This window comes from Delphinus delphis, chromosome 10 (genome assembly GCF_949987515.2).
Source record: "Delphinus delphis chromosome 10, mDelDel1.2, whole genome shotgun sequence".
NCBI classification, from domain to species: Eukaryota; Metazoa; Chordata; class Mammalia; order Artiodactyla; family Delphinidae; genus Delphinus; species Delphinus delphis.
This window is the reverse complement of record NC_082692.2, coordinates 16,213,408-16,240,919: the sequence shown is the minus strand read 5'-3', so window position 1 is coordinate 16,240,919 and position 27,512 is coordinate 16,213,408. Positions and strand designations below refer to the sequence as shown.

The 27,512-nt window shown below is 38.4% G+C and overlaps 1 protein-coding gene across 4 annotated transcripts in view; it reads right to left on the bottom strand.

The window, feature by feature from the left end:
* CDKAL1 (CDK5 regulatory subunit associated protein 1 like 1) overlaps positions 1 to 27,512 on the bottom strand; it is a 654,211-nt gene that overhangs the window by 469,489 nt on the left and 157,210 nt on the right. For all 4 annotated transcript variants that reach the window (XM_060023566.1, XM_060023563.1, XM_060023565.1 and 1 more), the window contains one exon: positions 18,666 to 18,762. In XM_060023566.1, coding sequence (XP_059879549.1) covers positions 18,666 to 18,762 — 97 coding nt within the window. The remainder of the gene's footprint in view (positions 1 to 18,665; positions 18,763 to 27,512) is intronic.

The following is a 27,512-nucleotide window of genomic DNA, read 5'->3' as shown; positions in this document are numbered from 1 at the left end:
AATGCTCCTCAGGGAACCAGAGATGGCTCTTGAGGGATAAAAAGGATTCAGATAGGAGAAGCCCACTAAGGGCATTCAGTTAGAGTGGCTACAGTTTGGAAGGAAAATGAAAAAAGCAAAGATTGTAGCCCAAGAAGCTAGAGGAAGGAGAGCAAGACAGGTAACAAAAGGTCATAAGTTGATATTTCTTCTACATTTAAAATCCTCAAAATCATTATTGTTTTATCACAAAATAGAAATATAAAAAGGAAATAAAGTAACTCATAACACTTTCCACTCCTCAGATGAAATCACTCATAACAGTTTGATGAGTAGATACCAAGTGTTAAACATTTACACCTAATTCTGTTCTGTAGCGTTTTCTTCCATAACAAATTATTAGACAGATAACAGATAAAATAACAAGACCTCAGCTTGATTTGTTTTTCTATACATCATCAATACATCTGGGTCTACTTCATTCATTTTACTAGCTGCCTACTCTCTCACATATGGATATAACATAATGCATTCATACAGTTCAGTAGCGATGAATTCCCCTACTGATGAGCATTTTTGTCACTCCTAATCGTTCATTATTATACAATGATGTTGCAATGAACTCAACTGAGACAAGAAGAACCTTTTAAAAACACTTTATTTAAAATGCAATGTCACATCTCTTTGAAATATTCTTTTGGCCTCAGTACCTTACAGGAAATAAGGGAAGACTTGACAGAACACACTTGAATCCAGCTCTGCCTGTGACCACTCAGCCCAGCATGATGGTAGTAGTAACAATAATTATTGAGAAATTGTCAAAGGCAAAATAAATCTCAGAGAAAGTAAGATATTTAGTCCTAAACAAACCTACCTAACTGGAGATGGATGTGTCCACCTAGAACCACTGGAACCATTAAGTTCTGGTTTTATTAAGAGAATCCACATGGCTTCCTTATAGAATGTGATCAAACCCAGGATAACAGAGAGTTCAAAGAGGAAGAAGTAGCCAGCAGTGTCAAATGCTTCAGAGATGACAAGTAACATAAAGACTAAAATGGGTATACCTGGGTATAACTGGGTCAATGAACCCAGTTCGGTAGTAATGAATCATAAGTAAGAAAATGGTGACAGCTCATACAGACAACTCTTACAGAAAGCTGGGTAGAAAAAAGAGAAAGAGGACTCCTGATAGCTAAAAAAAAAAAAATCGAGTATCCATGTGTTAGTACATTTAATTCTTTCTTTCCTTCCTTCCTTTCTTTTTTAAAGTTTACATGCTGAGGAGAGAAAGGCCATAGATAAAAAGGAATTGAAGATAGAAGAAAAAATTGTTGGAGCTAGGTCCTTCAGGAAGTAGAGAGGGTAAGATCCAAAACACAGGTAGTAGAGACACAAGCCAGAATGGGAGAGGGGCCAAGTCATCTTCTGAGACAAGGGGTTAGGAGGGGAGCCTGAAAACAGATGCTATTACTCTTGTAGAAGTCAAAGAGGATATTAAACAAGATTCCCATCTGTTGGCCTCAATTTTCTCAGTGAAATAAGAAGCAAGTTCATCTGCTATGAGTGAGCAAGCATATTGTTAAATAAGAACAGAGTGGATGTTTAAAATACCTGTTAAAAGTTTAATACCTGGTTAAAAAAAAAAAAGAGAAGACTAGAAACACATAAAAATTGCTACGGTATTGAGATACCAGTTGAAACTAGATACCATGAACTTTTAACAATGACTCCATGTATAGCTGTCATTTTCCTCAGGGCCCAGCAGATCTTATGTAGGAACGAAACAGTCAAATGGACTGACCCAACGTTTGTTCATTCCATCATTTATTCATTCACTCATCATTTGTTAAACATCTAACAAGTGCCAGGAAGGTTCAAAAGTCTGGGGAAATAGCACAGAGATTTACAGGACAGATGTGAAGGATATGGAAAAAAGGAAACTATGCTGGATAACATGAAACTGTAAGTATAGGTTAGATAGATAAAGAAGAAGCAGAACCAGAAAGGAGAAATAAAGTGGCTGGGGGTTGAAGGAAGGAAGGAATGAAAGGAAAGGGAGGGTGGGAAAGAGGAGCGAGGATGGAGAGAGATAAAGGAGAAAAGAGAATAGGAGGTTATAACCGAGTACAGATATAGGTATTTAGTATTTTTGAAGAACAGCAAGGTCCAAGATCTAGTCATGAGAACAATTTGCTGAAAGAGTTTGATAAAGGTGATAACCACTGGAGTTGAGAAGTAAGGAAATACGGTTAGAGTGTTGGTGAGACATTCCATATGGACACTCAGATTGCCCACGATATTAGAAATACAGGTAGGATAAGGAAGGAAGAGTTGATCAAATTTCCCAGTGAATGACCAACATATCAGTTGAGGAAAAGACAGAATAAAAGAAGTACAATATAAAATAATTCAATAATGGAACCAAAACAAAAATGCTTTCCTATGCAGTTGGCGACATCACAGTTTAAAGGGAGTATTGCACCCAATCTCGTAGCACATGGACTGAATAAGAAGCGGGTTCCCTGGAGAAAAGTCAGAATAACATGTGGAGGGAGGAGTTAAAAGGTTAAAAAGTTGCGGGTAAGCTAAAACTGTAAAATTCTTAGAAGAAAACAAAGCCATAAATCTAGATGAATCTTGTATTAGACAATAGTTTCTTACTATTACATCAAAAGAATGAGTGATAGAAAAGGCAAACTGATCAAAATTAAAACCTCTTGGTACATCAAAGGACACTACTAGGAAAATAACAAGACAACATAGAAAATGGGAGAAAATTTTTGCAAATCATATACCTGATAAGAGACCTGAATCTAGAATATATAAAGCGCTACTTGAACTCAATAAAAAGACAAATAAACCATTTAAAAATGGGCAAAAGATCTGACTAGACACTTCTCCAAGAAAGATATACAAATGGCCAATAAGCACATGAAAATATGTTCAACATCATTAACCAACCAATAAATGCAAATCAAAACCACAATGGAGGAAGTGGGCAGTTACTGTTTAACATGCATAGGTTTTCAGTTTGGAAAGATGAAAATGTTCTGGAGATGGATGCTGGTGATGGTTCCACAGCAGAGTGAATGTATTTAACGCCACTGAACTATACACTTAAAATTGATTAAGATAGTAAACTTTATGTTGTGTATATTTTACCATAATAAGATACAACTTCATAGCCACTAGGATGGCTATAATCAAAAGGACAGACAGTAACAAATGTGGGCAAGGATATAGAGAAATTGGAACCCACATCACACATCACTAGTGGGAATGCAATAAAATGGGGCTGCTCCTTTGGAAACCAGGCTGGCAGATCCTCAAACCATTAAACCATATCATCCAGCAATTCCAATCCTAGCTGGATACCCAAGAGAAATGCAAACGTATGCCCAGACAAAACTGGTACACAAATAGTCACAGCATTATTCATAATATGCAAAAGGCAGAAACAACCTAAGTCCCATCTACTGATGAATAGATAAACAAAAGGTGGTGCATGTCCATACAACAAAGTGTCATTGAACCATAAAGGGAAATGAAGTATTAATAATGTTAAAACATTATGCTAAAGGCCAGAGGAAAAAACCAATCAACATATCGTCTGATTCCATGCATATGAAATGACCATAATAGGGAAATTTTCAGAGGCAAAGTAGATTAGTGATTACCTATGGACGGGTGGTGAAAGAAATGAGAGGGACTGCTAAGGAGTACTGGGTTTCTTTTTGGAGTGATGAAAATATTATAAAATTGACTGTGGTGATGGTCGCATAACTCTGTGAATATACTAAAAACCACTGAATTACACAACTTAAATGGGAGAATAGTGTGGTGTTTGAATTATATCTCAGAAGGGCTGTTATTACTGCCACCATCCCCCCCAAAAAAAGGTTGAGGGTGGTCAAATGTTTTAATGTCAAGGTCATGAAACTCAAGAAAAAACTGAGGAAATGTTCCAGTTAAAGGAGACTTAAGAGACCTGACAACTGAATGTAACTTTGGGTCTAGATCTGGGATTTTTCTCTTCCTACAAGGGACATTGGAACAATTAACAAGATCTGAATAAGGTCTGCACGCTAACTGATAGTATTTTAACAATGTTAAATTCCTGATTTTTATAATTAGACTACAGTGATATGAGAATAGCCTTGTTTTTTAAATATAAGGACATTTAGAAGTAAAGAGGCATCAGGTTTACATCTTGCTCTCAAAAGGATCAGGAAAAATGTCTATATATAAAAACAATAAGTAAATTTGGTAAAATTACCATTCGGGGAATCTGGGTAAATGGTATATGTTAATTCTTTATTTTCACCACTTTTCTGTGAGTGTGAAATTATGTCAAAATAGAACTTTAGGGCTTCCCTGGTGGCGCAGTGGTTGAGAGTCCGCCTGCCAATGCAGGGGACACGGGTTCGTTCCCCGGTCTGGGAGGATCCCACACGCCGCGGAGCAGCTGGGCCCGTGAGCCATGGCCACTGAGCCTGCACGTCTGGAGCCTGTGCTCCGCAACGGGAGAGGCCACAGCAGTGAGAGGCCCGCATACCGCAAAAATAAATAAATAAATAAATAATAAACAAAACTTAAAGTGTGTGCATGGGTGTGGGTGTTGAAGAGATGAAGATTTTCTTTTACCCTAATGGTCACACAGAATTGACGTGAATGCATCAATTCTGAAATGCATCAAGCTGAAAATATATCCTCTGACTTTGAAAAAGTACTTGATTATCACATTCACTTTTAAGGCAGAAAAATAGATATTGCCTACTCCTGATCAGTAATCGCTGGGTGGTATGGGGGGAATCCAGGACTTCAAAAGGAAGGCTCTACCAAACTTTAAGAAAAAGAGAAAAAAGCACTTGATTACAAAAAGCAGGGGGGAAGTTCATTAAATGCTTTAAAGAAAATGTTGTGTCACTTCCATTTCTAGTAAGGAGGATGCTGGAGGAAGCAGTGGGAGAAAAAAAAGAAAGAAGAGGAGACTGAAGAAAGAGAGAGAAGAGTCAGGGGAGGGGGAATTAAGTGGAAGAGGGAGAGGCTGGGAGGCAAAAAGAACAGGGTGGAAGGCAGGGAGAGAAGAAAAAGCAGTCCTGAGTGAGAACAAACTCAAGATTCACATACAGTAATGAGGAATATATTGAATTCATTCTGGGAAGAAAAGGAAAGCTGTTCTTAATTAACACTATAAATTGTAGCCCTGAATACACAAGAGCTTAGTCTCTGGCATATAATTCAAATAAAATAAATAGAACAGTATCTTGTGTCCTTCAGGCACTTAGTTATAACCATACAGGAAAAAAAAAGACATGCGGTATGTTCTATTACTGACTCCATATGATCTTGACAATGAAGAAAGGAGTTGGTGAATAAACAATTCATAAATAACATTAATGAGTCATTCTGCTGCAGAACTTTTAAAAGGAACCCATAAAAATATTTTATTCAGCTATTATGAACTACTCCAAATTTATAACTCAACATATATTGAAGAAACAAACCTATACAAAGCCACCTAAAGCAAATAAAAGAGCTATTCTGAAGTTTCCTAATTGTTTCGAGCAGTGCTCTCCAACAGAACTTTCTACAAGGATGGAAATGTTTACACACTGGGCTGTCCAACATGGTAGTCACTAGCCACATGTAGTTACTGCGTACTGGAAACACAGCTAACTGTGACTGAGGAACTGAATTTTGATTTTAATTCACTTAAATATTCACCTGTGGCTTTTGGCAAGCACACTGGAAAGTGCAGGTTTAGAGTATGGCTAAGACAGCTACCCAGTTTGTGGTGACGTGTTAAGGAAGCCCTAGGAAACTAACACACACCTCAAACACAATTTTGCCAACTAGGCTAAAATAAAAGAGTCGTCAGAGAACAGGCTAATACTGTCCTGCAGTCAGAAGTTCAGCTTTCATATACACTTGAAGTATCTTTTTTTCTGAACAACCAGTAGCTAGATAAGTTGCAACCAGACTACTAATGACACCGTTGATAGTTAACATTTCTTGAGCAATTACCACGTCCCAGGCTCCGTGCTAACACACCACATGCACCATCACTTTTAATCCTCAGAACGTCCCTCAGCAGTAGACACTTACTGTTATTTCCTAGGCTGAGGGAACTAAGGCACGAAGGTATCCTGCTAAATTCTAGCCAAGTGGTCTTAGTATATCTTATCTAGGAATGGCACATAAGGGGCACGTTTTGTGAATTTCCCTTTTCCTTTACACACCGAGGTCATTACTAACTGATCACAAAACGATATCCAACTGAACTTGGACTTTCAAGTTAACCAGGCAACAACTATTCCCCCAAATGCTCACCCACCAATCACCTCTGCCGTGCATGCATTCACTTGACAAATATCTATTAAGCACCAACCAAGCACTATGACTGTTCTAGGAACGGGGGACCTAATGGTGAAAATACCAAGTCCCCGCTTCATGGGCCTTACATTCTATTTGGAGGAGACAAACAGGTAAACAACGGAAAATGTTCATTTCCTATCATGATAGATGCTATGAAGAAAATAAAATCTGGGAGTGGCTGGAGGAGGAGAGGGCAATTTTACTACAGTGGTCCAGGTCAACCTCTGGACAGGCAGCATTGATACTGGGACGTGAACCAACATCAGAAGCACCAACGTGAACGTCCAGGGGGAAGAGCACATACAGGGGTTGAGAGACAGAAGTGATGGCGAATGAGGGCCATCGTGGTAGGAGATGAGGTCAGATAATCAGGGAAGGAAGGCTATGTGAGACCTTGTAGCTCATGTTGTGCTGGCTACACTTTATATTCTACCTGCGAAAGGAAGTGTGATTGGAGGGTTAACTGAACAATCTCAGTAGCATCGCTCAGGCTAATTCTATCAAGAATGTGCAAAGAGCACTCTCTATCCACGTTTCGCTATTACTTGGTGTGAGGCTTTTTATACTTGCATGAATCTGGCTGGGGTTTTACTACCTCTTGATTTTATCCCAAGACATTTCAAATCCTTTCAAGAGTAACAAAGGTTAATAAATTATAGATACACATCAACATAGATACAGAGGAACTCTCTCATTAGCTCTCTTAATTTTGATTGTACATAAATAAAGTAGGACAACCTGTCATTTCATTCTAATTAAGAAATATCAGACCAACACTTTAAAACCACCTAAAAACTCTATCAACCTTTAAAAGAAAAAAATGCCTTTCTTTCTATCTCTGTGAAGAACTATACTATAAAAAGCCTTTTCCATTAAATGCATGTTCAGATTTTTCACTTTTACCATAATGGGAGCTTGATCCAATAATCAGCATTTGACAGGTTAAAAGTTCAATACTGACTTCATGGTAAAAAAATATTTTTCTCTCTAAAAAATTTTCCTTCAAGCTGTTAAGGGAAGTCCCTACCTCTATAAACGGTATTGGAAGAGCTCAATTTCCAAATCTCTTAAATTTGGAGAAGTCCAGAGCAGGCACTAGCTAACTCTGCTGGAAGACAGATTTCTTGAATTCACAAGCCCATGAACAAGTTTACTAATGTTACACAAAAGAGCATTTGATGCTACATGTGGTTTAACTTTTTCAAAAAAACTTTCTCATCTGCCAGTACAGTTTCATCTTCTTTCACCTCTTCATTGAGAAAAATTCTTCCCCAGCAGTACAAATAGCCCTTTCATCAAAAGTTATATGACAGCACATTCCACACACCACTAAAAGCATATTTTCTACCTGAATGGTACCAGTGAGTGACGAACACTGAGTAAGAGATAAAAATTACTAAGTGAAAGATGAGGCCAGGCTAGATGGATGCCAGCAAAATGGGGATCAGTGCCAGGAACTTTTCCCCCTTAAAATCCAATTAAAATACCTATAAAACTTTCTCACAGGGGTTGGGGGGGATCTTTAAGAAACTAAAATCAACATGCTAAATTCAATTACAGAGAGAAACATTCTTTGGGACATTAGAATATTATAGCCATATTAAATAATAGGACATGTTATAAAGTAAAAAATTATACATAAAGTAACACTAAAGTTGAAAACAGTAGTACTAGAATAAAACAGAAATACACATTAGGGATGTAAAACATCAACTAATAAACAATGTTGCATGTAGTAGGCAGAATAATGGTCTCTCAAAGATGTTCAAGTCATGATCCCAGAACCAGAGAGTAAATTACCTTCCATGGCAAATGGACTTTGCAGGTGTGATTAAGATTAAACACCTTGAGATGATGAGATTAACCTGGATTATCCTTAAAAGCTGAGGATCTTTCCCATCGCTGGATAGAGAGAGAGATCAAGATAGAAGAAGGGTCAGAGAGAGATGCCATTGCATTGCTGGCCTTAAAGATGGAAGAAGGGGGCCACAAGTCAAGGAATGTGGTGGCCTCTAAAAGCTGGAAAGGGCAAGGAAGAAGACTCCCCTAGAGCCTCCAGAAAAGGATGCAGCCCTGTCAACACCTTGATTTTAGCCCAGTAAAACCCATGCCCAACTTATCTCCAGAATCGTAAGATGATAAATGCGTGTTGTTTTAACCAACCACGTTTCTGGTAATTTGTTATGGGACATGTGAAACTCATAATTAATTAAGAAACAAACATGATAAGAGCACCATCAAAGAGGGAAGGGAAATTTTAAAAATAAATGCTGCTGGAACTGAGAACAATATGGAAAAAAATAAATGCATACTTCATATTTAACAAATACACTCAGTAAGTATTTACTGAGTCAGACAATGTAGTAAGTACAGAAACTAATGTAAAATATGTAAAGCTGGGCTTCCCTGGTGGCACAGTGGTTGAGAGTCCGCCTGCCGATGCAGGGGACACGGGTTCGTGCCCCGGTCCGGGAGGATCCCACATGCCGCAGAGCGGCTGGGCCCGTGAACCATGGCCGCTGAGCCTGCGCGTCCGGAGCCTGTGTTCCACAGCGGGAGAGGCCACAGCAGTGAGAGGCCCGCGCACCGCAAAAACAACAAAAAGTAAAGCTGTAAAATAATAGCAAACAGAATCCCTGGCTTTGTGGAGCTTGTAAGTGTCCACCACAGTAAACTGCAGACAGAGCGAAGAGCTGAACAAATCCTTTCCAGAATTTAAAAAAAAAAAAAAAGGTCTAAAAGAAAAAGAAAAAATATATACTTTATCAGACCTGTTCCTCAATCCTGGAAACGTAAATTTTAAGTTTTGAAACCACAGGAGAAATTACCCACTCATTCCCCTCTCCCCCAAATTCCAAGTTTCTAATATATCAAAATTTTAAAAGGCAATGAAAAATAATGATAAAGAGACACACAAATTTTCCCAAGTTAAAATAGATTCCCTGCTGTTGAGTTGTAGGAGTCCTTTAGATATTCTGGTATAAACCCTTTAGGAGATATGTGTTTTGGAAATGTTTTCTCCCAATCCCTGGCTTATCTTTTCATCTTAACAGTATCTTTGGGGGAGCCAAAGGAATTAATTTTGATGAAGTCCAATTTATCAATTTCTTTTCTTCTGTGTCCTAAGAAATAGCTGTATGTGGCTACCTAAGAAACAGTTTCCTAACTTAAGGTCACCAAAAAAGAGGGGAAGGTGATAAAACTTTATCAAAGATACATGGATATTAAACAATCACAGAAAATATGCTCAACATCATTAGCCAACAGAGAAAACAAATTAAAACCACAATGAGATACTACTCATTCCTAGCACAACAGCTAAAATTAAACTGGGAGTACCGAGCTTTGGTCAAGATGTGAAGCAAATGAACTGCTGGTGGAAATGCAAAATAGTATAGCTGTTTTGGAAAACACTTTGGCAATTTTTAAAAGGCTGAGCAGATGCTGGCCATATGACCTAGCAATACCATTCCTAGGTATTCACCCAAGAGAATGCAAACATAATTCACACAAAGGCCTGTGCACGAATGTTTACAGCAGCTTTATTCTTCATAGCCCCAAACTGGAAACAACACAACTTTCCATCAACTTGCTAAATGTATAGACAAACTGTGATCCATCCATACAGTGAAATAATTCCATACAATAAAAAGTAACAAACTATTAATAATCACAACAAAATGTAAAATAGATAGCTAGTGGGAAGCAGTCACATAGCACAGGGAAATCAGCTCGGTGCTTTGTGACCAGCTAGAAGGGTGGGATAGAGAGGGTGGGAGGGAGGGAGATGTAAGAGGGAAGAGATATGGGGATATATGTATATGTATAACTGATTCACTTTGTTGTAAAGCAGAAACTAACATACCATTGTAAAGCAATTATACCCCAATAAAGATGTTAAAAAAATAATAATCACAACATGTATGAATACTGAACGAATCATGCTAAGTGAAAAAAGAAACAAAGTAACATATACAGGCATACCTCATTCTATTGCACTTCACTTTACAGCACTTTCCAAATACTGAGTTTTTTATAAATTGAAGGTTTGTGGCAACCCTGCATGGAGCAAGTCTATTGGCAGCATTTTTCCTGCAGCATTTGCTCACTTCCTGTCTCTGTGTCACATTTTGGTGATCCTCACAATACTTCAAACATTTTCATTATTATATTTGTTGTGGTGATGTGTGATAAGTGGTCTTTAATGTCACTACTGTAATTAATTAGGGCAGCATGAACAGCGCCCACATAAGACAGCAAACTTAATTGATTACTGAAATGACAAAAAAGGATTTAGACTATTACATAAACTTAGTTGACAAAGAAGCAGGATTTGACAGAACTGACTCCAATTTTGAAAGTTCTACTGTGGGTAAAATGCTATCAAATAGTACTGCAGGCTGCAGAGAAACTGTTCATGAAAGGAAGAGTCAGTCGATGCAGCAAACTTCAGTGTTCTCTTATTTTAAGAAACGGCCACAGCCACCCCTCTTCAGTAACCACCACCCTCATCGGTCAGCAGCCCTCAACACTAAGGTAAGAGCCTCCACCCCCCAAAAGACTGTGACTCACTGAAGGCTCAGATGATGCTTAGCATTTTTTAATAATAAAGCATTATTTAAAATGAAGGTATGGGGACTTCCCTGGTGGTCCAGTGGTTAAGACTCCATGCTCCCAATGCAGGGGGACCGGGTTCGATCCCTGGTCAGGGAACTAGATCCCGCACACCCCCATCTAAAGATCCCACGTGCCGCAACTAAAGATCCCGCATGCCCCAGTGAAGATCCCACCTGCTGCAACTAAGACCCAGCACAGCCAAGTAAATATTTTTTTAAATAAAATAAAATTAAGGTATGAATATATTTTTTAGACATAATGCTATTGCACATTTAAGAGACTACAGTATGGTGTAAACACAACTTTTATATACGTTTGAAAAGCAAAAAGATCATGTGACTTGCTTTACTGTGATGTTTGCTTTATTGCAGTGGTCTGGAACCAAACCCAAAATATTTCTGAGGTATGCCTATAATTCCATTTATTTGACATTCTGAAAAAGGCAAAACTATAGGGACAGAAATCGGAACAGTGGTTTCCGAGGACTGTGTTTACTGTTTGCTGGGGGTGGGAGTTGGGGGAGCTGACCACAGAAGGAGACAAGGGAAATTTCAGGTGCAATGGAAATGTTCTGTACGAAATTCATCAGAGGTGATTTCATTACATGTTAATTATATTTCAATAAATTGTACTTAAAATAACAAAAAAATTAGTATCAATAACATACAAGAAAATAATTAACATATAATGAATAAAGGGCATATAGAAATAACCACTAGATTATACTGCTTCTGACACTTACCTTTTCACACTATCTTACCCCTACCCTCCCTCAGTCTTTCACCCTGTCATGTTGATTCTGACTTAAGCATTTCACTGAATGCAAACTCTTTCTTTCCACCCTATTTATTACTCATCTGCACTACTCCAAGCTACACCTCTTAAAATTAGCGCCTCCAAATTACACTCAAATCAGGGTGCACTTCTTGCTATTCCTTCTCCCTTCCAGGCACCCTTAAGCACACATGCTTTTCCTTAGATACGTTACTGCTTCTGCTCAAAAGCCCTCTCTCCTTTCTCCATTCATCAAACCACTACTCATCCTTTGAAACCCTGGTCAAGAATGGTTTCAACCTCTGTGTGCCCACCAGACTTTATCCCTATGCATATTTATCATGATTATTTGCAGCTCTCCTCAGATTTTACTGTCTTTAAGGACAGACAAGTTTTATTCAGCTCTGTATCTCTAGCAAATAGTTTCATTCCAGGCACATAGCTGTGCTCAGTGTTAACTCTACTAGTAAGATAATTAAATTTTTTTAAAAATGCTAATACAGAGCACTAACTATGTGCCAGGGACCATGCTAAGCACATCATGTGTGCTTAATGTGTGCTTAAATACTTTAACCCTTACAAAACTCGGAGTTAGGTTCTATTATTATCTCCATTCTATGATGAAGAAACTGAGGCACAGAGAGGTTAAGTAACTTGTACAAGGTCACACAGCTAATAAGTGGTGGAGCAGGGATATGAACCTGTGTAACCTAGCTCCTAAATCCATGCTCTTCCTAGTATGCTAGACTACCTTTTTATAATTCAGTAGGTGAAAAATGTATACACATATAGATAAAATTAGAGGAAGCCATGAAAAAGTAAAAACAACAGATCTAGGAAGGTAAAAAAATGAATGGGCTTTTAAATCTACATGTCATTCTGTTACAATACTGCCATTTTGATAATTAAAGGTAAAAAAAAATGGAATATGACAAGAAGAAATATCAGAAGACATGAAGTAGAGACAAACAGGAGAAGGACAGTTTCTAAAATTTTGCCCTCAATATCGATGCCACCATTACCGTGACATTATTCCATTTCATGAATTTATTTACCTTCTGGAATACAGTAATATGATAGAAATGTTCTAAAACGTATCCTCTTTCAAATGCTGCTTTATTTATACACATAATTTTCAAAATTAACATTCACGTATGAAAGAGCCATCATGCTGTCTGACTTTTCAGGATTAGAGCAGCCTGCCTGAAAAGATGTTTAAACCACTGCAAATCAACCTGGTAAGAGGCTCTGAGATAAGTGGACACCTGCGTTAAACCACACTTTTGTTCAGCTGTCCAAAGGAAATATGCATCTGCCTGCAGGGCTCACAGCTGGCACATCAGGATGTGCTGTCATATACAAATTTTCAGCATCTAACTGTATTCTGCTTTGAATTGCATGTTTTAAAAATGTTTTTAAATGTTACAACCTGTTTATTAATTCACAGTTTATTTAGGATTTCTAGAGATATTATACAAAGATAAGCCTAATGAATCAATGCCAAGACCAATTTCAGATACAGTCTTTATTAGCTCAGAAAACCTACACAAAATGTACAATTCTGTAAACATGCTTTCCTGTAACAGAATAAAAACCAACCTTCCTAATAAATGTCATGCCTATCAATAATGACTACTATAAGAACTGAGAAATAACACTACCTTAAGCAGAGCTCAAGCAAATAAATACTATTTCAGCCATCTATTCCTAACACAACTCCCAGCTGATGGACACAAAGTGTATTTCCATCTGAACCTTACAGAGAAATTCCCAACTAATCAATCTCCCCATCATCTAGGGCCCCATCCCACCACACTCTCCAGAAGGCTGAAGATGTTCTAGGCTCAAATCAGATTTCTCTCCCCAAGAACTAGAATGCAAGCTCTATGGGGACAGGGATCTTTGGTGATTTTATATACCGCTGCATTCCTAGCACCTAGAACAGTAGCTAGCACTTAGTAGGCACTCAGTAAGTACTAGCTGAATAGAAAAAAACAATAATGTGGCAGCCCTGGGATTTAAAGCCTGGCTTTCTGAGCTCTGAAGTCTACTATTCTTTTTTGCTACCAGACTTTAAAACAGAACATCCTTCCTGGTTGACTATGCTAAAAGAAACTTTCCTGCCAAAAAACAAACTGAAGAGAAGAAAAGTAGCATTCAATAGGTACAGTCACAACATCTTGGAACTACCTACAGCTAGACACAGAGTAACCAATGTAAACAAATAAGAGCAGTGATTTAAAAAAACAAAAGTGACATTGCATGAAAACTGCTTCCAAGGTGAACAGTTAACCATTGTATTTGTCAAAAGAGAAATGAAGGGACTTCCCTGGTGGTGCAGTGGTTAAGAATCCACCTGCCAATATAGGGGACACGGATTTGAGCCCTGGTCCGGGAAGATCCCACATGCCGTGGAGCACCTAAGCCCGTGCACCACAACTACTGACCCTGTGCTCTAGAGCCCGCAAGCCGCAACTAGAGAAAGCCTGCACACGGTAATGAATACCCAACGCAGCCAAAAATGAATGAATGAATGAATGAATGAATGAATGAATTTTATTTGAAAAAAAGAGAGAAATGAAAATTTTCACTGTAAGGTAAAATGTTTCAAGATCCCATAAAAATGAAAAAGATCTTGATTCTGCACTGATTACCTATAAATTCATGTTTTTATAAATTTATATTCTAGATATAAACTTCATTTAATCATGCTAGGGAAAAAGTTTTGGTTAAAAAAAGGTCTTTCTATCCAACACATATACGTTTTCAAATCTGTTCTTTCTCCTCTCCTGCTATAAAAAAAAACCCGGATGGGAGAAGGCTACAGATTACTGCCACCAAAGCCAGTTCTTCTGGACCCAGAGGTTGATAGGTATTACTTCTGGTTGATATTCTGTTATTTTCTTTCTCCGTTCCACCACACAGATAATATTAATCACAACTAGATTTAGGAGACATTACGACAGATGATAATATAAAGCCCAGGAGTCAAATCACCAATTACTAAGTGCCCTCACCACACTGCTCTCTCTGATTATGGAAACAAATTAACTGTCGCATTTCTAAAGGTTGATATGGGTGGAAATTAACGTTATGATGGTAACAAATATCATTCTTCCTTATTAAACATCTTCTTAAATGCTTACTCCAGGAGCACCTGCAAACATGGGACAGACTTGTCTTTTTTTTTTTGCGGTACGAGGGCCTCTCACTGCCGCGGCCTCTCCCGTTGTGGAGCACAGGCTCCGGACGCGCAGGCTCAGCGGCCATGGCCCACGGGCCCAGCTGCCCCGCGACACGTGGGATCCTCCCAGACCGGGGCACGAACCCGCGCCCCCTGCATCGGCAGGCGGACTCCCAACCACTGCGCCACCAGGGAAGCCCCAGACTTGTCTTTTTAACTCAAGTGTGCAGTAAGTACCTTGCTCACCATCTAAAGGCAGCCTTTTATTTCGATCACTTGGTCAACAGAGCAGACCATCCTCCCTGTATGTGGCACAACACAGACAAATCCTAGCAGGAGGTGAAAGCGCATAATACAGTTACAGCTGGTCTTCCTTCGACTTCTATTAACGCTCTCCCATCACAGAGACTCTGTGAGGAAAATTCTGTGAAGGAATAACAGTTTTCACACAGCCTGTAAATCAACTGTGCAATACAATTCTAAACATCCTCCTAAAAACAGGTTCCCAAGTCAATGAATTTAAACACCTTCATATTTTTTTTTACACTTCAGAATTGTTTTTCCTTTGTGTAAACCAATATATTTCTTTTTTTAAAAATAAATTTATTTATTTTTGGCTGTGTTGGATGTTCGTTGCTGCGCAAGGGTTTTCTCTAGTTGCAGCAGGGGCTACTCTTCATTGCGGTGCGTGGGTTTCTCATTGTGGTGGCTTCTCTTGTTGCAGAGCACAGGCTCTAGGCACACGGGCTTCAGTAGTTGTAGCACACGGGTTCAGTAGTTGTCGCTCGCAGGCTCTAGAGTGCAGGCTCAGTAGTTGGGGCTCACAGGCTTAGTTGCTCTGTGGCATGTGGGATCTTCCCAGACCAGGGCTCGAACCCATGTCCCCTGCATTAGCAGGTAGATTCTTAATCACTGTGCCACCAGGGAAGCCTCTAATTCATTTCTTTACTTGACTGTAACTCACTATGTTTCAGAAGGTTTCTGATTTTGTAGCAGTTCAACAATTATATTCAGAAATAGATCTCTCGAAATGCCAATTATAAATAATATTGGTTTCCTTCTCCAAATTTTCTTCAAAATTTTCAGTTCTCCTGTACATAATTTTTATATATAAAGTGTCAGTTATGATAGATGTCATATAGCTGCCACAGATAAAAATGCTCTATAAAATGATGTTGACAAAGAACAATCTTATACTTTAGTAATAATACCAAATGCTGAAGATATAATTAAACTACAACCCCGAAATGTTGTTATTGTTAGTGCAATTCTACTTTTGGAAACTTTTCACAATATACTGATCTTAAATTTAAAAAGCCCTTTATGAGCATTACTGTATGATGTACATTTCCTAAAAATTAGAAAACTACTTATATCCAACAATTAAGAACAGTTAAGTAACTTATGGTATACCCTTCAGCAGAAAATTAACACAGGACTTAAAATGGTTAAAGAGCTCATGGAATAAAATCTCATGGAAAAATAAGGACACAATATAGTTTTGAGATTACAATTAAGTAAAATAGGCAGAGGTTAAAAGTCTGAAGGAGATGATTATTGTGTTAGGGTGAGAGGATTATGAATTTTCTTTCTATTCACTTTTTCAAACATGTATTGTTTCTCCAATGATAAAGAAGCTAAATAAATATAAAGAATTTTAAGGGTAATAAAATGAGACAAAACAGAAAGCATGCTAGATTAAATGGGGAAAAAAATGTTTATTTGCCATACGCACGAGTTTACATCATCCCTGAAAATAGTGTTCTGTATCACCAGCGCTGGGCATCCTCTCTCCCACCATCTTGAGAATCTCCCCAATATACTCACATACACTAAGCTCTTCACAATACACAGTGGAGTTCAGGGAAATGTTACCATAATGTACATAGAGAAGAGACTTTTGCCATACTACAGAAATTCTACTATTCTGGGAACTTAATTCCTTGAGATGAATTGAAAGATGAATTCTAAGCTTTTACCATGCTTTATCTCTAAAACAGAATCCTAACTAGTTTTCTATTTCCCTAACACAGCAGGATTATGTTTATGGAGAAAGTTAGTCTGACATGAAAAGATAACTCAGGAGTCCATATTCAGTTCATTCCTTAAACCAAGAGAAATCAAAATGTAAACAGACAAGTGGTGAAAACAAACTAAAGTTCCCAAACATTCAGGTTCTGTTTGTTTAACATGAGAATGTTTGTTCAAAGATTATTAAATTTGCCAATGGGGCAAGGACTTCACAGCAGAAAACAAGTTCACTACACTGAGAATACAGTATAAGAACCTATCAATTGGGCTTCCCTGGTGGCGCAGTGGTTGAGAGTCTGCCTGCTGATGCAGGGGACACAGGTTCCAGCCCTGGTCTGGGAGGATCCCACATGCCGTGGAGCAACTAGGCCCGTGAGCCACAGCTACTGAGCCTGCGCGTCTGGAGCCTGTGCTCCGCAACAAGAGAGGCCGCCACAGTGAGAGGCCTGCGCACCGCGATGAAGACTGGCCCCCGCTTGCCACAACTAGAGAAAGCCCTCGCACAGAAACGAAGACCTAACACAGCAAAAATTAATTAATGAATTAATTAATAAACTCCTACCCCCAACATCTTCTAAAACAAAAAAAACAATACAGCAAACCTTCCAGAAGTAATTATAATTATATAAAAAAAAGAACCTATCAATAGTACATCAAATAAGGAAAAAACTCCAGTAAGTCTCAATCCAGATGCCAATTTTTCATACAATTTTTTCTATGAGCATACAATATTTTTATATATATTTTTAAATTAATAGAGCCTCTTTAAAAGAAGATCATTACTAAGCACAGTGAGTACAGCTATAACAGAATGGTGGGAAGGATGAAACACCACCATTTGGTCAACAAGTACTGTCTGAATGCTAACTCCCTCTGGGCATTTGTGAACAGTGATGTCCACAAAGAATAAGAAAGATATTATAGGAAGTAGTCATCCCCTGACTTCACAGAACTTACTGCCCAACAGGGAAAGAAGCACACCAACAACAGAAGTACAAAAGGAAGCTTCTTTCATTCAGTCGGTCACCAAACAGTGATTGAAAGGATGCCTACTGTATTTCAGGCACCTTGGCAAAGGCTGGAGAAACGTGGTGGGCGTTTAAAAAAAGACTGAAAAGCTGTCAGCGTGGAGCTAATAATTCAAAAAGAGAGGTGGGCTGTATTCAAAAAACCACATAAGTTAACCCCAAAAATACAACTCTGTGAAATGCTGAGAGATCAAATGAAAGGTAACTGCATAGTAAGTGAAAGGAACCCAGAGACAGGATTATCGAGGCCTGCGCAGAGCAGTCAGGTCAGGCTGAGAGAAGGGGTAATGGTGAAGCCACATCTTGGGGGATGAGTAAGATGGAAGTGGGACATTCCAAAAAAGACACCTATATAGTATGATATGGCAAGAGATAGTGCTGGACACACAGATAAAGACCAGGTTATAATTAACGACCTTAAATTCCATACTATGGCTTTTTATTGTGTAATTTTTTCTTTTTAAATGAGAGAAACTAGAACATGTTTTCGCAGTAGGTTCAGATGTTACACAGACGTGACAAAGTTTCCGTGGCAATAGGGAAAGTATGTTAAGGACAGCCAGAAGTGTAACCTAGCTTGTAAATAACCTAGACATAGAAAATAAAATGTGGAGCCATGGCAAGTTTTAACAATGTAGGACTGTCTTTTTTCCTATCAGGTGCAAGCTTACCCCTATGATGCTCAGCCCTTTAAGGTAGTCCTGGCGAGGCTGCGCTTGAGGAACACATCCAGCAAGCACTACTTTCTTGTTCTCCTCTTGAGCTTTTCTAAAAGATTGAAGAGAAAACAGTGTTAATTCTTTTCCTCACAGGCGTACCCTTGGAAACTGATGTTAGTGCACGTACGTTCCCTAAAACATAACATGACCATCTAGCATCAAACAGGATTTTCTTACAACTGCTTCAAAAAAATGCATTATAATAAGACTTCTGAACTATGTGTCTATTTAACACACCATAAACAACACAATGGCAGTCCAATCTGATAATGTCTTTCATTACAGCCTCATTATAAAACAAAAAATTTTACTTATATAGAATATTCAAGGATATAAATCGTTCTTCAAAACCACATTTTCCAGATAGACATTAGCCATTCAATTATTTTAAATCATTCATTATTTTAAATATTAATATTAAAACATAATACATGATTTCCCAGTCTTTTGTCTAGTATAAAAGTAAAATATACATTGAAAAAATTGAACAGAAGAGTAAGAAATAGAAGGTATAATACTCCCTCTATCCTGAGAATTCACACATCTCCTCACTTCTGTTCCTCAGAGACTGTCTACAACTTATAGATTATTTATGCTTATGTCCAGACAATCCCTCTCATATGCAGGTATGATGTATAACTAGACCTCTGTTCACTATAAATACACAAAGATGAAACAATATTTTGTTTTACAACTTCCATCCAATACACCTTGTGTATCTTTCCTTTTGTTTCTTTAGTTAAAGATCAGCCTCACCCCTTTTTTTTTTGTATTTTACTTTTTCAATTGAAGTTTAGTTGAAGTATTATTGAAGTTACAGGTGTACAGCATAGTGATTCACAATTTTTAAAGGTTATACACCATTTATAGTTATTATAAAATACTGGCTATATTCCCCATGTTATACAATATATCCCCAACAGCTTATAGCTTATTTACTTTATACATAGTAGTTTGTACCTCTTAATCCCTTACCCCTATCTTGCCCGAACCCCTTCCTTCTCCCCACTGGTAACCACTTGTTTTATGTATCTGTTATTTTTTGTTAAATTCACTAGTTTGTTTTATTTTTTAGATTCCACATATAAGTGATATCATACAGTATTTGTCTTTCTCTGACTTATTTCACTTAGCATAATACCTTCCATGTCCATCCCTATTGTTACAAATGGCACAAATTTGTTCTTTTTTATGGCTGAGTAGTATTCCACTGTGTGTGTGTGTGTGTGTGTGTGTGTGTGTGTGTGTGTGTCTGTGTGTCTATACACCACATCTTCTTTATCCATTCAGTTGCTGAGGGACACTCAGGCTGCTTCCTTATATTGGCAATTGCAAACAATGCTGCTAAGAACATTGGGGATGCACATATCTCTTTGAATTAGTATTTATATATCCTAGATATACACCCAGCAGTGGAACCTCATCCTTTATAAAGGTTACAATGTGGGTATACTATAGCTTAACTATTTGTGTTCTGATAGGCATTTAGGTTATTTCCAAGTTTTCACTATTACAAATTTTTTCACAATACACATGCATATAGACATATGCACACACATACACGTACAAACACATGTGGATGGATAGATAATCTTTGAATATTTGAGACAGTATTTCTGGATTATAAAAACCTAGATGCGAAATTTATGCTAAATTTCCCTAACAAATTCTAAGAAGTAGACACGTTGGTTCAAAGGTATACATGTCTGGTTATTTTATATTAGGCATTTCTTTACTTAGGAGGAAGTTGGGATACATTTTATGTGGGTGGTAATCATTTGTCTGGGCACACAGGCATACAGCAAACATTGATTCTGTGCTAGAAGACAGTGGTAGACCAAGCAGAGCTAACAACTTTTCCTAGAAACTATTCATATTCTTTACCCATTTATATTAAAATTTTAAGTCTTCAATTCTTCTTCAAGTATGTGGGTTTGGGACGTGTGATGCTCTGTTTACTTTTTCCCCTGGTTGCTCGGATATTGTGTTTTGTACACCAACTGTGTTTCTGAGCCCCCCACCCCGGGCAATGTCTAGGTTTCTGAAACCAACTGAGAAAGCTAAGGGAATCAGCAGTCCAGTTTCCAGACTTGTAACTTTTAGACTACACCACCATGAAGTGAAAAGTCTCTATATCTGACACCCTTTTTTGTTTCTGTCAACTTTTTCCAGGCTACAAATTCAGAACCGAAAGCCTAAAAAAGGTGGCAGGGGATGGTTAACAGAACTAGCTATGGGTGATCAACAGCCACGTCAAAACCCCTGGGAAGTGTGCACAGAATGATTAAATGAACGAACGGGCAGAGGACAAAATACTAGTTTAACAGCATCCATAAGCATTTCACTTCCGTAACTTCTTAAAGTACTCTGGTATAACTTTTCCATTTGGAATCCTGAAAAAGCTTGTTAATAGAATCAAGAAAATCTGACGTTGGTAGATTGCTTAACATATCCAAGAGAATTACTGTCTGGCTCTGCCACTTGGTTTTACTTTTTCTTTTTTTTTTTTTTATCAGTACCAAGCACACCATTGCACACAAATAGTTTTCTTGTAGTAAATGTGAAATACCTTATCAAACAAAAAAATCTTTCCATTTACATTAATAACAAGGAAATAACATCTGGTTTCTTCCCAAACTTTAGCTATGCACCTAGAATCACTGCCAAATGTTCAAGGGTCTGTGAGGTCACCAATTATTAAATCCAAATTAAAAAGCTGGCTTCCAGGGTTTCCCTGGTGGCGCAGTGGTTAAGAATCTCCCTGACAATGCAGGGGACACGGGTTCGAGCCCTGGTCCAGGAAGATCCCACATGCCGCGGAACAGCTAAGCCTGTGTACCACAACTACTGAGCATGCACTCTAGAGCCCGCAAGCCACAACTACTGAGCCCTCAAGTCACAACAACTGAAGGCTGCATGCCTAGAGCCCGTGCTCCTCAACAAGAGAAGCCACTGCAGTAAGAAGCCCGCGCACCGACCCGAAACGAAGAGTAGCCCCTGCTCGCCGCAACTAGAGAAAGCCCGCACGCAACAACAAAGACCCAACGCAGCAAAAAATAAATAAAAATAAAATAAATTTATTTTTTTAAAAAAAAGAAAGCTGGCTTCCAGTAATGTGATTCAATTACTTAATTATTAAGCACGTCTAAGACATGATAGTGAGTGTTTAAGGGACCACAGTAAGAGGAAGACAGGCCTTTACACTCAATGAGCTTCTGGTTTATAATGGATGAGATGAGATGTAAAAGAACATAAACAACACAGCATCAAGTAAAATGCCCTAACGTGACAGAAAGATGTACAGGCAACACATCATGGAGGGACAAAGAATATGCACACAGAAAAATACAGTAAAAAGCTTTATGAAAAAAGTTGAGAGGATTTTAAGGGGAGACAGGAGTTGGAGCGGGTGAAATGGAGGCAGGAAAAGCTCCAGGCAGTTGTTACACCACGGACAAAGGCAAGAAGGGAGGAAGTTAGGGGAAAGCATTTCATTATAGAAAGAATTTCTATGTAAGAGAGACACAGGGCTCATATTGTGGAAGGAGCCTTACACAAAAGGCTGGACAGGCTCCAATGTAGTGGGCAGTGGGGAAAATTTAAATTTTGGTGGCAGAGTGGACACAGAGTAAAGCCAAACTTTGAGAACAGGCCCCTGGTGGCAAGGTGCAAAATGAAAGACACGGGGAAAAGAAGCCAGTGGTTGGGGAAATTCATTTAATACCCTAGGCAAAAGGATGTGAGGACCTGAACACATGGGGAGGATTAAAAAAAAAAAAAAAGTTAAAAGGAGATGAGTTCTCCTGCTAGAATATACTTGAGAAACCCCAAGGATGAATCAAAGGTGATGTCAAGGTTTTGAGTCTGAGGCAGGGATTAACAGACATTTTCTAAAAAAAGCCAGAGAGTAAATTACTTCAGGCTTTGGTGATCACAGGTCTCTGTTGTAACTGCTTAACTCTGCCACCTTAGAGCAAAAGCAGATCGACACAATACTTAAACAAATGGGTACATCTCTGTTCCAATAAAACTTTTTTAAAAACAAGCAGCAAGGGCTTCCCTGGTGGCGCAGTAGTTGAGAATCTGCCTGCTAATGCACGGGACACGGGTTCGAGCCCTGGTCTGGGAAGATCCCACATGCCGCGGAGCAAATAGGCCCGTGAGCCACAGCTACTGAGCCTGCGCGTCTGGAGCCTGTGCTCCGCAACAAGAGAGGCCGCGACAATGAGAGGCCCGCGCACGGTAATGAAGAGTGGCCCCCCGCTTGCCGCAGCTAGAGAAAGCCCTTGCACAGAAACGAAGACCCAACACAGCCAAAAAATTAAATAAATAAATAAATAAAACAAGCAGCAGGTCAGACTTGGCCCAAAGGCCAGAGGCTGCCGATCCCTAGTCTAAGAAGATAAAAGAAAAGTGGTGCCACTAGCTGTCAGCAGAAGCTGAGTACTGGGATAGAAGGAGATTCCAATATGACACACCCAGTCTGAGGTTCTGCTAATGCCCATCAAGTCTCTGGATGCAATTCAGCTGGCTGGCAATAGAGCTGGGGGTAGATTTTTGAAATGTATTCCAAAGTGATGCTTGATGACAGTGGATGCAACAATCCCTAAAGGTGTGGAGAGAATCCTTATTGAGTACAAAACTGTAAGGTTCTTTAGCAATGTAGAAGCATTCCCATAGGCTAAAAAATATTAGCGTCAAAAACAAAAAGAGGTAATATCACCACCAACCATACTATAACAGCAATAATAATCATGATTAGCATTTATATGTACTTCATCAAGGTCACCATTATATAGTTAGTTGTATAACATATTTGAAAACAGTATAGCCAATATACAACAACCCAGGGAAAGCGTTCTGCTGACTTTATCAACACTAGACCAGGTCATGAAAGAACAGTCCAAGACTGATTTTAGGGAGTAAGCAGAACCCCAGAAAATTAAGAGGAAATTTCAAAATAGAGATGTTTAAATCATTTATTTAAAATATTATTTCACACTTTTATTGAATTTGGCTTTAAAATGCTAGAGTAGACCAGAACTATAAGCCAAAAATCATGCCCCAGCTATGGAATATTGATGCTACACTCTGTGACCAAATAAAGTATCAAAAGTTTTAATGCAATTTCTCAGAGTGTTCTTGTTCTAAACATTCCTTTCTTACATCCTGTTCTTCTTGTTTAGTAAACTTTGCTCAGGTTCATAAGCCTGAAATAAGGCCTGAATATTTTTTCTTTAGAAATGTACCCAGCACAGACATATTTTTTAAAGCCTTATCCTTCAACATATGAATGCTGATAAGAATAATACCTTAAGGAATTTTAAAATACTATAAATGTCCATGTTTTCATTTTAGATAGCCTTGAAATTGTCAATTAAAATGAAAATTGAGTGCTCGCTTCGGCAGCACATATAGTAAAATGAAAATTGAATGTAAAGTTAATTCAATAGAATCATTCATATTTTCTTGAAACGCATTTCTAAATTAGAACAGAGATGTATCCTTGTCTACAGCATTAACTTGAGTAATAAAGAAAACATAATGAAACATTTTCTTCTTTTCTGCCAAGCACCAAATGAAAGAAATAATTTGTACAGAATCTTAAAATTCACAGCATCATAGAAAACGCATAAAGATGATATAATATCATGATCTCACAGATGAGAAAACTGATATTCAAGAAGACGTGCAATGGTCGAGGTCCAAAGTTCCACACTTTGTGGATTTAGTGCTGGAGCTGGGATGAGCACCCAGGATCTCCTGAGTCCTTGAATCCTACATTTCAGAACATAAATCAAACCTGAGCTTTGATTGTGTAATAAACATTGGAGCAAACATTTCTTGATTAAAACAACACAGAAACTGACACAGATTATAACATATTGAATGTCTTCAAAGTAGAAACACAATTTAATATTTCACAGCTCTTGTTTTCCTGAGTCTTGTGAACAAAATCACAGTCTAATAGAAGAGTAGTAAATTCATGGATCCATCAAGAAAAACTCAGTTCCCTATAAGTAGCAGATAAAGAGGAAATGTTGCTTCTTCTCCATGTTCATTTCTCTTATTCCTTATATCCTTCCTGCAAATTGATATGTAACCTATATAAAAATACTTATAGTAATATCTAAGTCTTCAATCAAAATTTTCTTTTATGAAAAAGTATTCTTAAATATACATCTGATTTTTTAATTTCTAAATGTATATTGATACCCCTCTTAAAACAGCAGTACTGGAAGAAGGGTCAAAACAATCTGTTTCTATGCAAAGCAAGCACTCTTAACTACTCTGCAAGTGAGTACTGTCTGCATTCAAATACTCAAGTGAGAGGACACTATTTTAAGTATTTATGTGCAGGCATATAGCCATGTGAAACTCATAAAAACACCTCAGCAGATTATCTAAGATAAAACAACTAAGGATCTATGTTTGTGATCTATTTCCATAACCACAATGCCCTTCTTTTAAATTTTGGAACAACCAGTCAAGGAGGAAAGAGTTGGCAGCAACAATGCAACTGTCTCCATACATGACTGTTATCAAGACTTGCAGAGTTAGGCTAGGAGCCACCAAAAGTTGAAAATAAAGTTACTCTAAGTCTTGACAGGATTTATCAGTCTAAAAAAATAATGCAAACAGATATATTCAAATAGGTAACTGGGGCTGTCTGGAGACATTCTAATCCAAAGTAACTGGGGTTTAATCTCAGGGTCACAATACTGAATATTATTTTAACCAACAAAGCTAAAAACGTAATTGCACATTTTATGCCCCATGAGAAGAAAGAATGTTACCACACGGGGAATGGTCTTCATTGCACTAGAAAAGAGGAGTCCAAAGGGTAAAAGTTTCTCAACACTTCGTAACAGTGGCAAAGTAGGCACCTGAGGCAGATTACCATAGTACAATAGTTAATCCTTTTAGACACAGCAGTCATTTCTTTAAAGTGTATCTGGATATAACAACTTGCCATTCCCTGATGAACTGGCCCTATAAAACCAGTGAAGAAATTCCCACTTGATTTCAGGTTCAATAGGTTTCCTTTATTGTGCTTACTGCAATACAAGTTCCTGGGTTCACCTATAAGAACTATTATTTATTTAAAAGTCATTAATTCGGCATTTTATTTTTCCATTCTACCATTCAGTCATTCACCACATGCTAAACACAAGGAACAAAAAAATAAAAGGATAGTCTCTACCCTCAAGGTGTTCTCGCAATCTAGTGAGAAAAGGAAGAAATAGGCCTTACAACCCAGGTTTTTGCGTGCAGGGGAAGAACAGAGATGCCGAGGTAGTGAGGACAGCTGCGAGCAGCCCTGTGGGAGAAGAAGCATGTGGCCATGTAAAGAGACCCAAGGGTACCCAGTTATGAAGGAGAGGTAGATTCTCTGAATGCAGGGCTGTGGAACGCTGACTCCCAGTGAAGTCCCTGAGGGACCAGGCCAGGGACACAGAGCGGGCTGAGTAAGCAGGACCAGAAACTTCCTCTTCCTCCTACATCCTGTTACTGTGCTTTCATCTGCTCTACCTATCAAGAGTCTGTGAAATATTTTGTTTGAAGAAAGGATTCTGTGACTTTAAGAAAGATGGTGAGAACAGGGCATGGACTTTTTTTCTTCCCAGCTTCATTGAGCTATAATTGACAAGGACATAGACTTCTGTGAAGAGGTTAACAGCGTAAAGAAGGTTGGTTCATTATAGAAAAGGGAATTTCAATGAGAAGTATAAAAATGTTTTTTTAAAAAGCTATAGGGGAAAAAGTGATGGGGGAAGGGGGAGAGACCAAAGCCAGGAGGGATGGCAAGAAGTAGGAAGAAGAACCTCCTGCAGAAATCAGAAAATGGGTGACTTGTGCTTGCACGCTCATGAGAGGATAAGAAACACAGTGAGAAAGCACCAGGTGGGCCTGGGTAGCCTCCTGCTCCAAAGGGAATCAAGTTCAGAGAATGGGAAAGATTCCTTAGGCTTACAGGAAGATGCTTCTCTCTGAATCCTGCCAGGGATTCTGAAAGGAAATATTCCAAATTGTAAATAATAGTTATCTCTGTTGGATAAGGAGTTAAGAAAATAAAGAAGACACTCATAACACTGTTTTCAAAAGCCTGACACCAAAACAGGGCAAGGGAAAGATTCCCCAGCATCTGTGGTAAGGCACCGGGACCAGCTTCTCGGGAGCCATCATGTTGGGATAAAGACAAATTTCAGAGGATTATGTGCCATATTCCTCCCTATCTACCTCCCTAACTTACTTCAGGTAAACTCACAGTGCTCCCCAACATTCCCAGACATCCTCTTGGATAGGAAGGTTGCCCAGTTAAATAAATTTTACCCAAATGTTTAATATTTTCTACAATATTCCTTATAAATGGTCATGTGGCTTCTGCTTTACTTCCTCAATGGCAGGAAGTTCATTACCTCAAAATTTCCTGTTTAATCACTGTACACATGTTTTTGTCCATATGTTCTTCTTATTAAACTCTACCTCTAGATAGCTTCCACTTATTCATTCTAATTTGCCTTCTTTCACCTCCCAAAGCTTTATTCCCTACACACTGGCCTACATGCCAGGCAAAACATATGTAACCATTCTCAAGGAAATGTTTCTAAAATACATGGCATGCTTACATTTCTTATTACACAAGATACAGTGAATCTAACTGAACCATAGTTGATTGCCTTAAATAATCACAGTAGATATAGAATTTCACATCTGTAAGAGACAACCAAAATTTTCTAGCCCTATCATTTCACTTATAAAAGAGGAAACTGAGGATCAGAAGATTAAACAGATTGC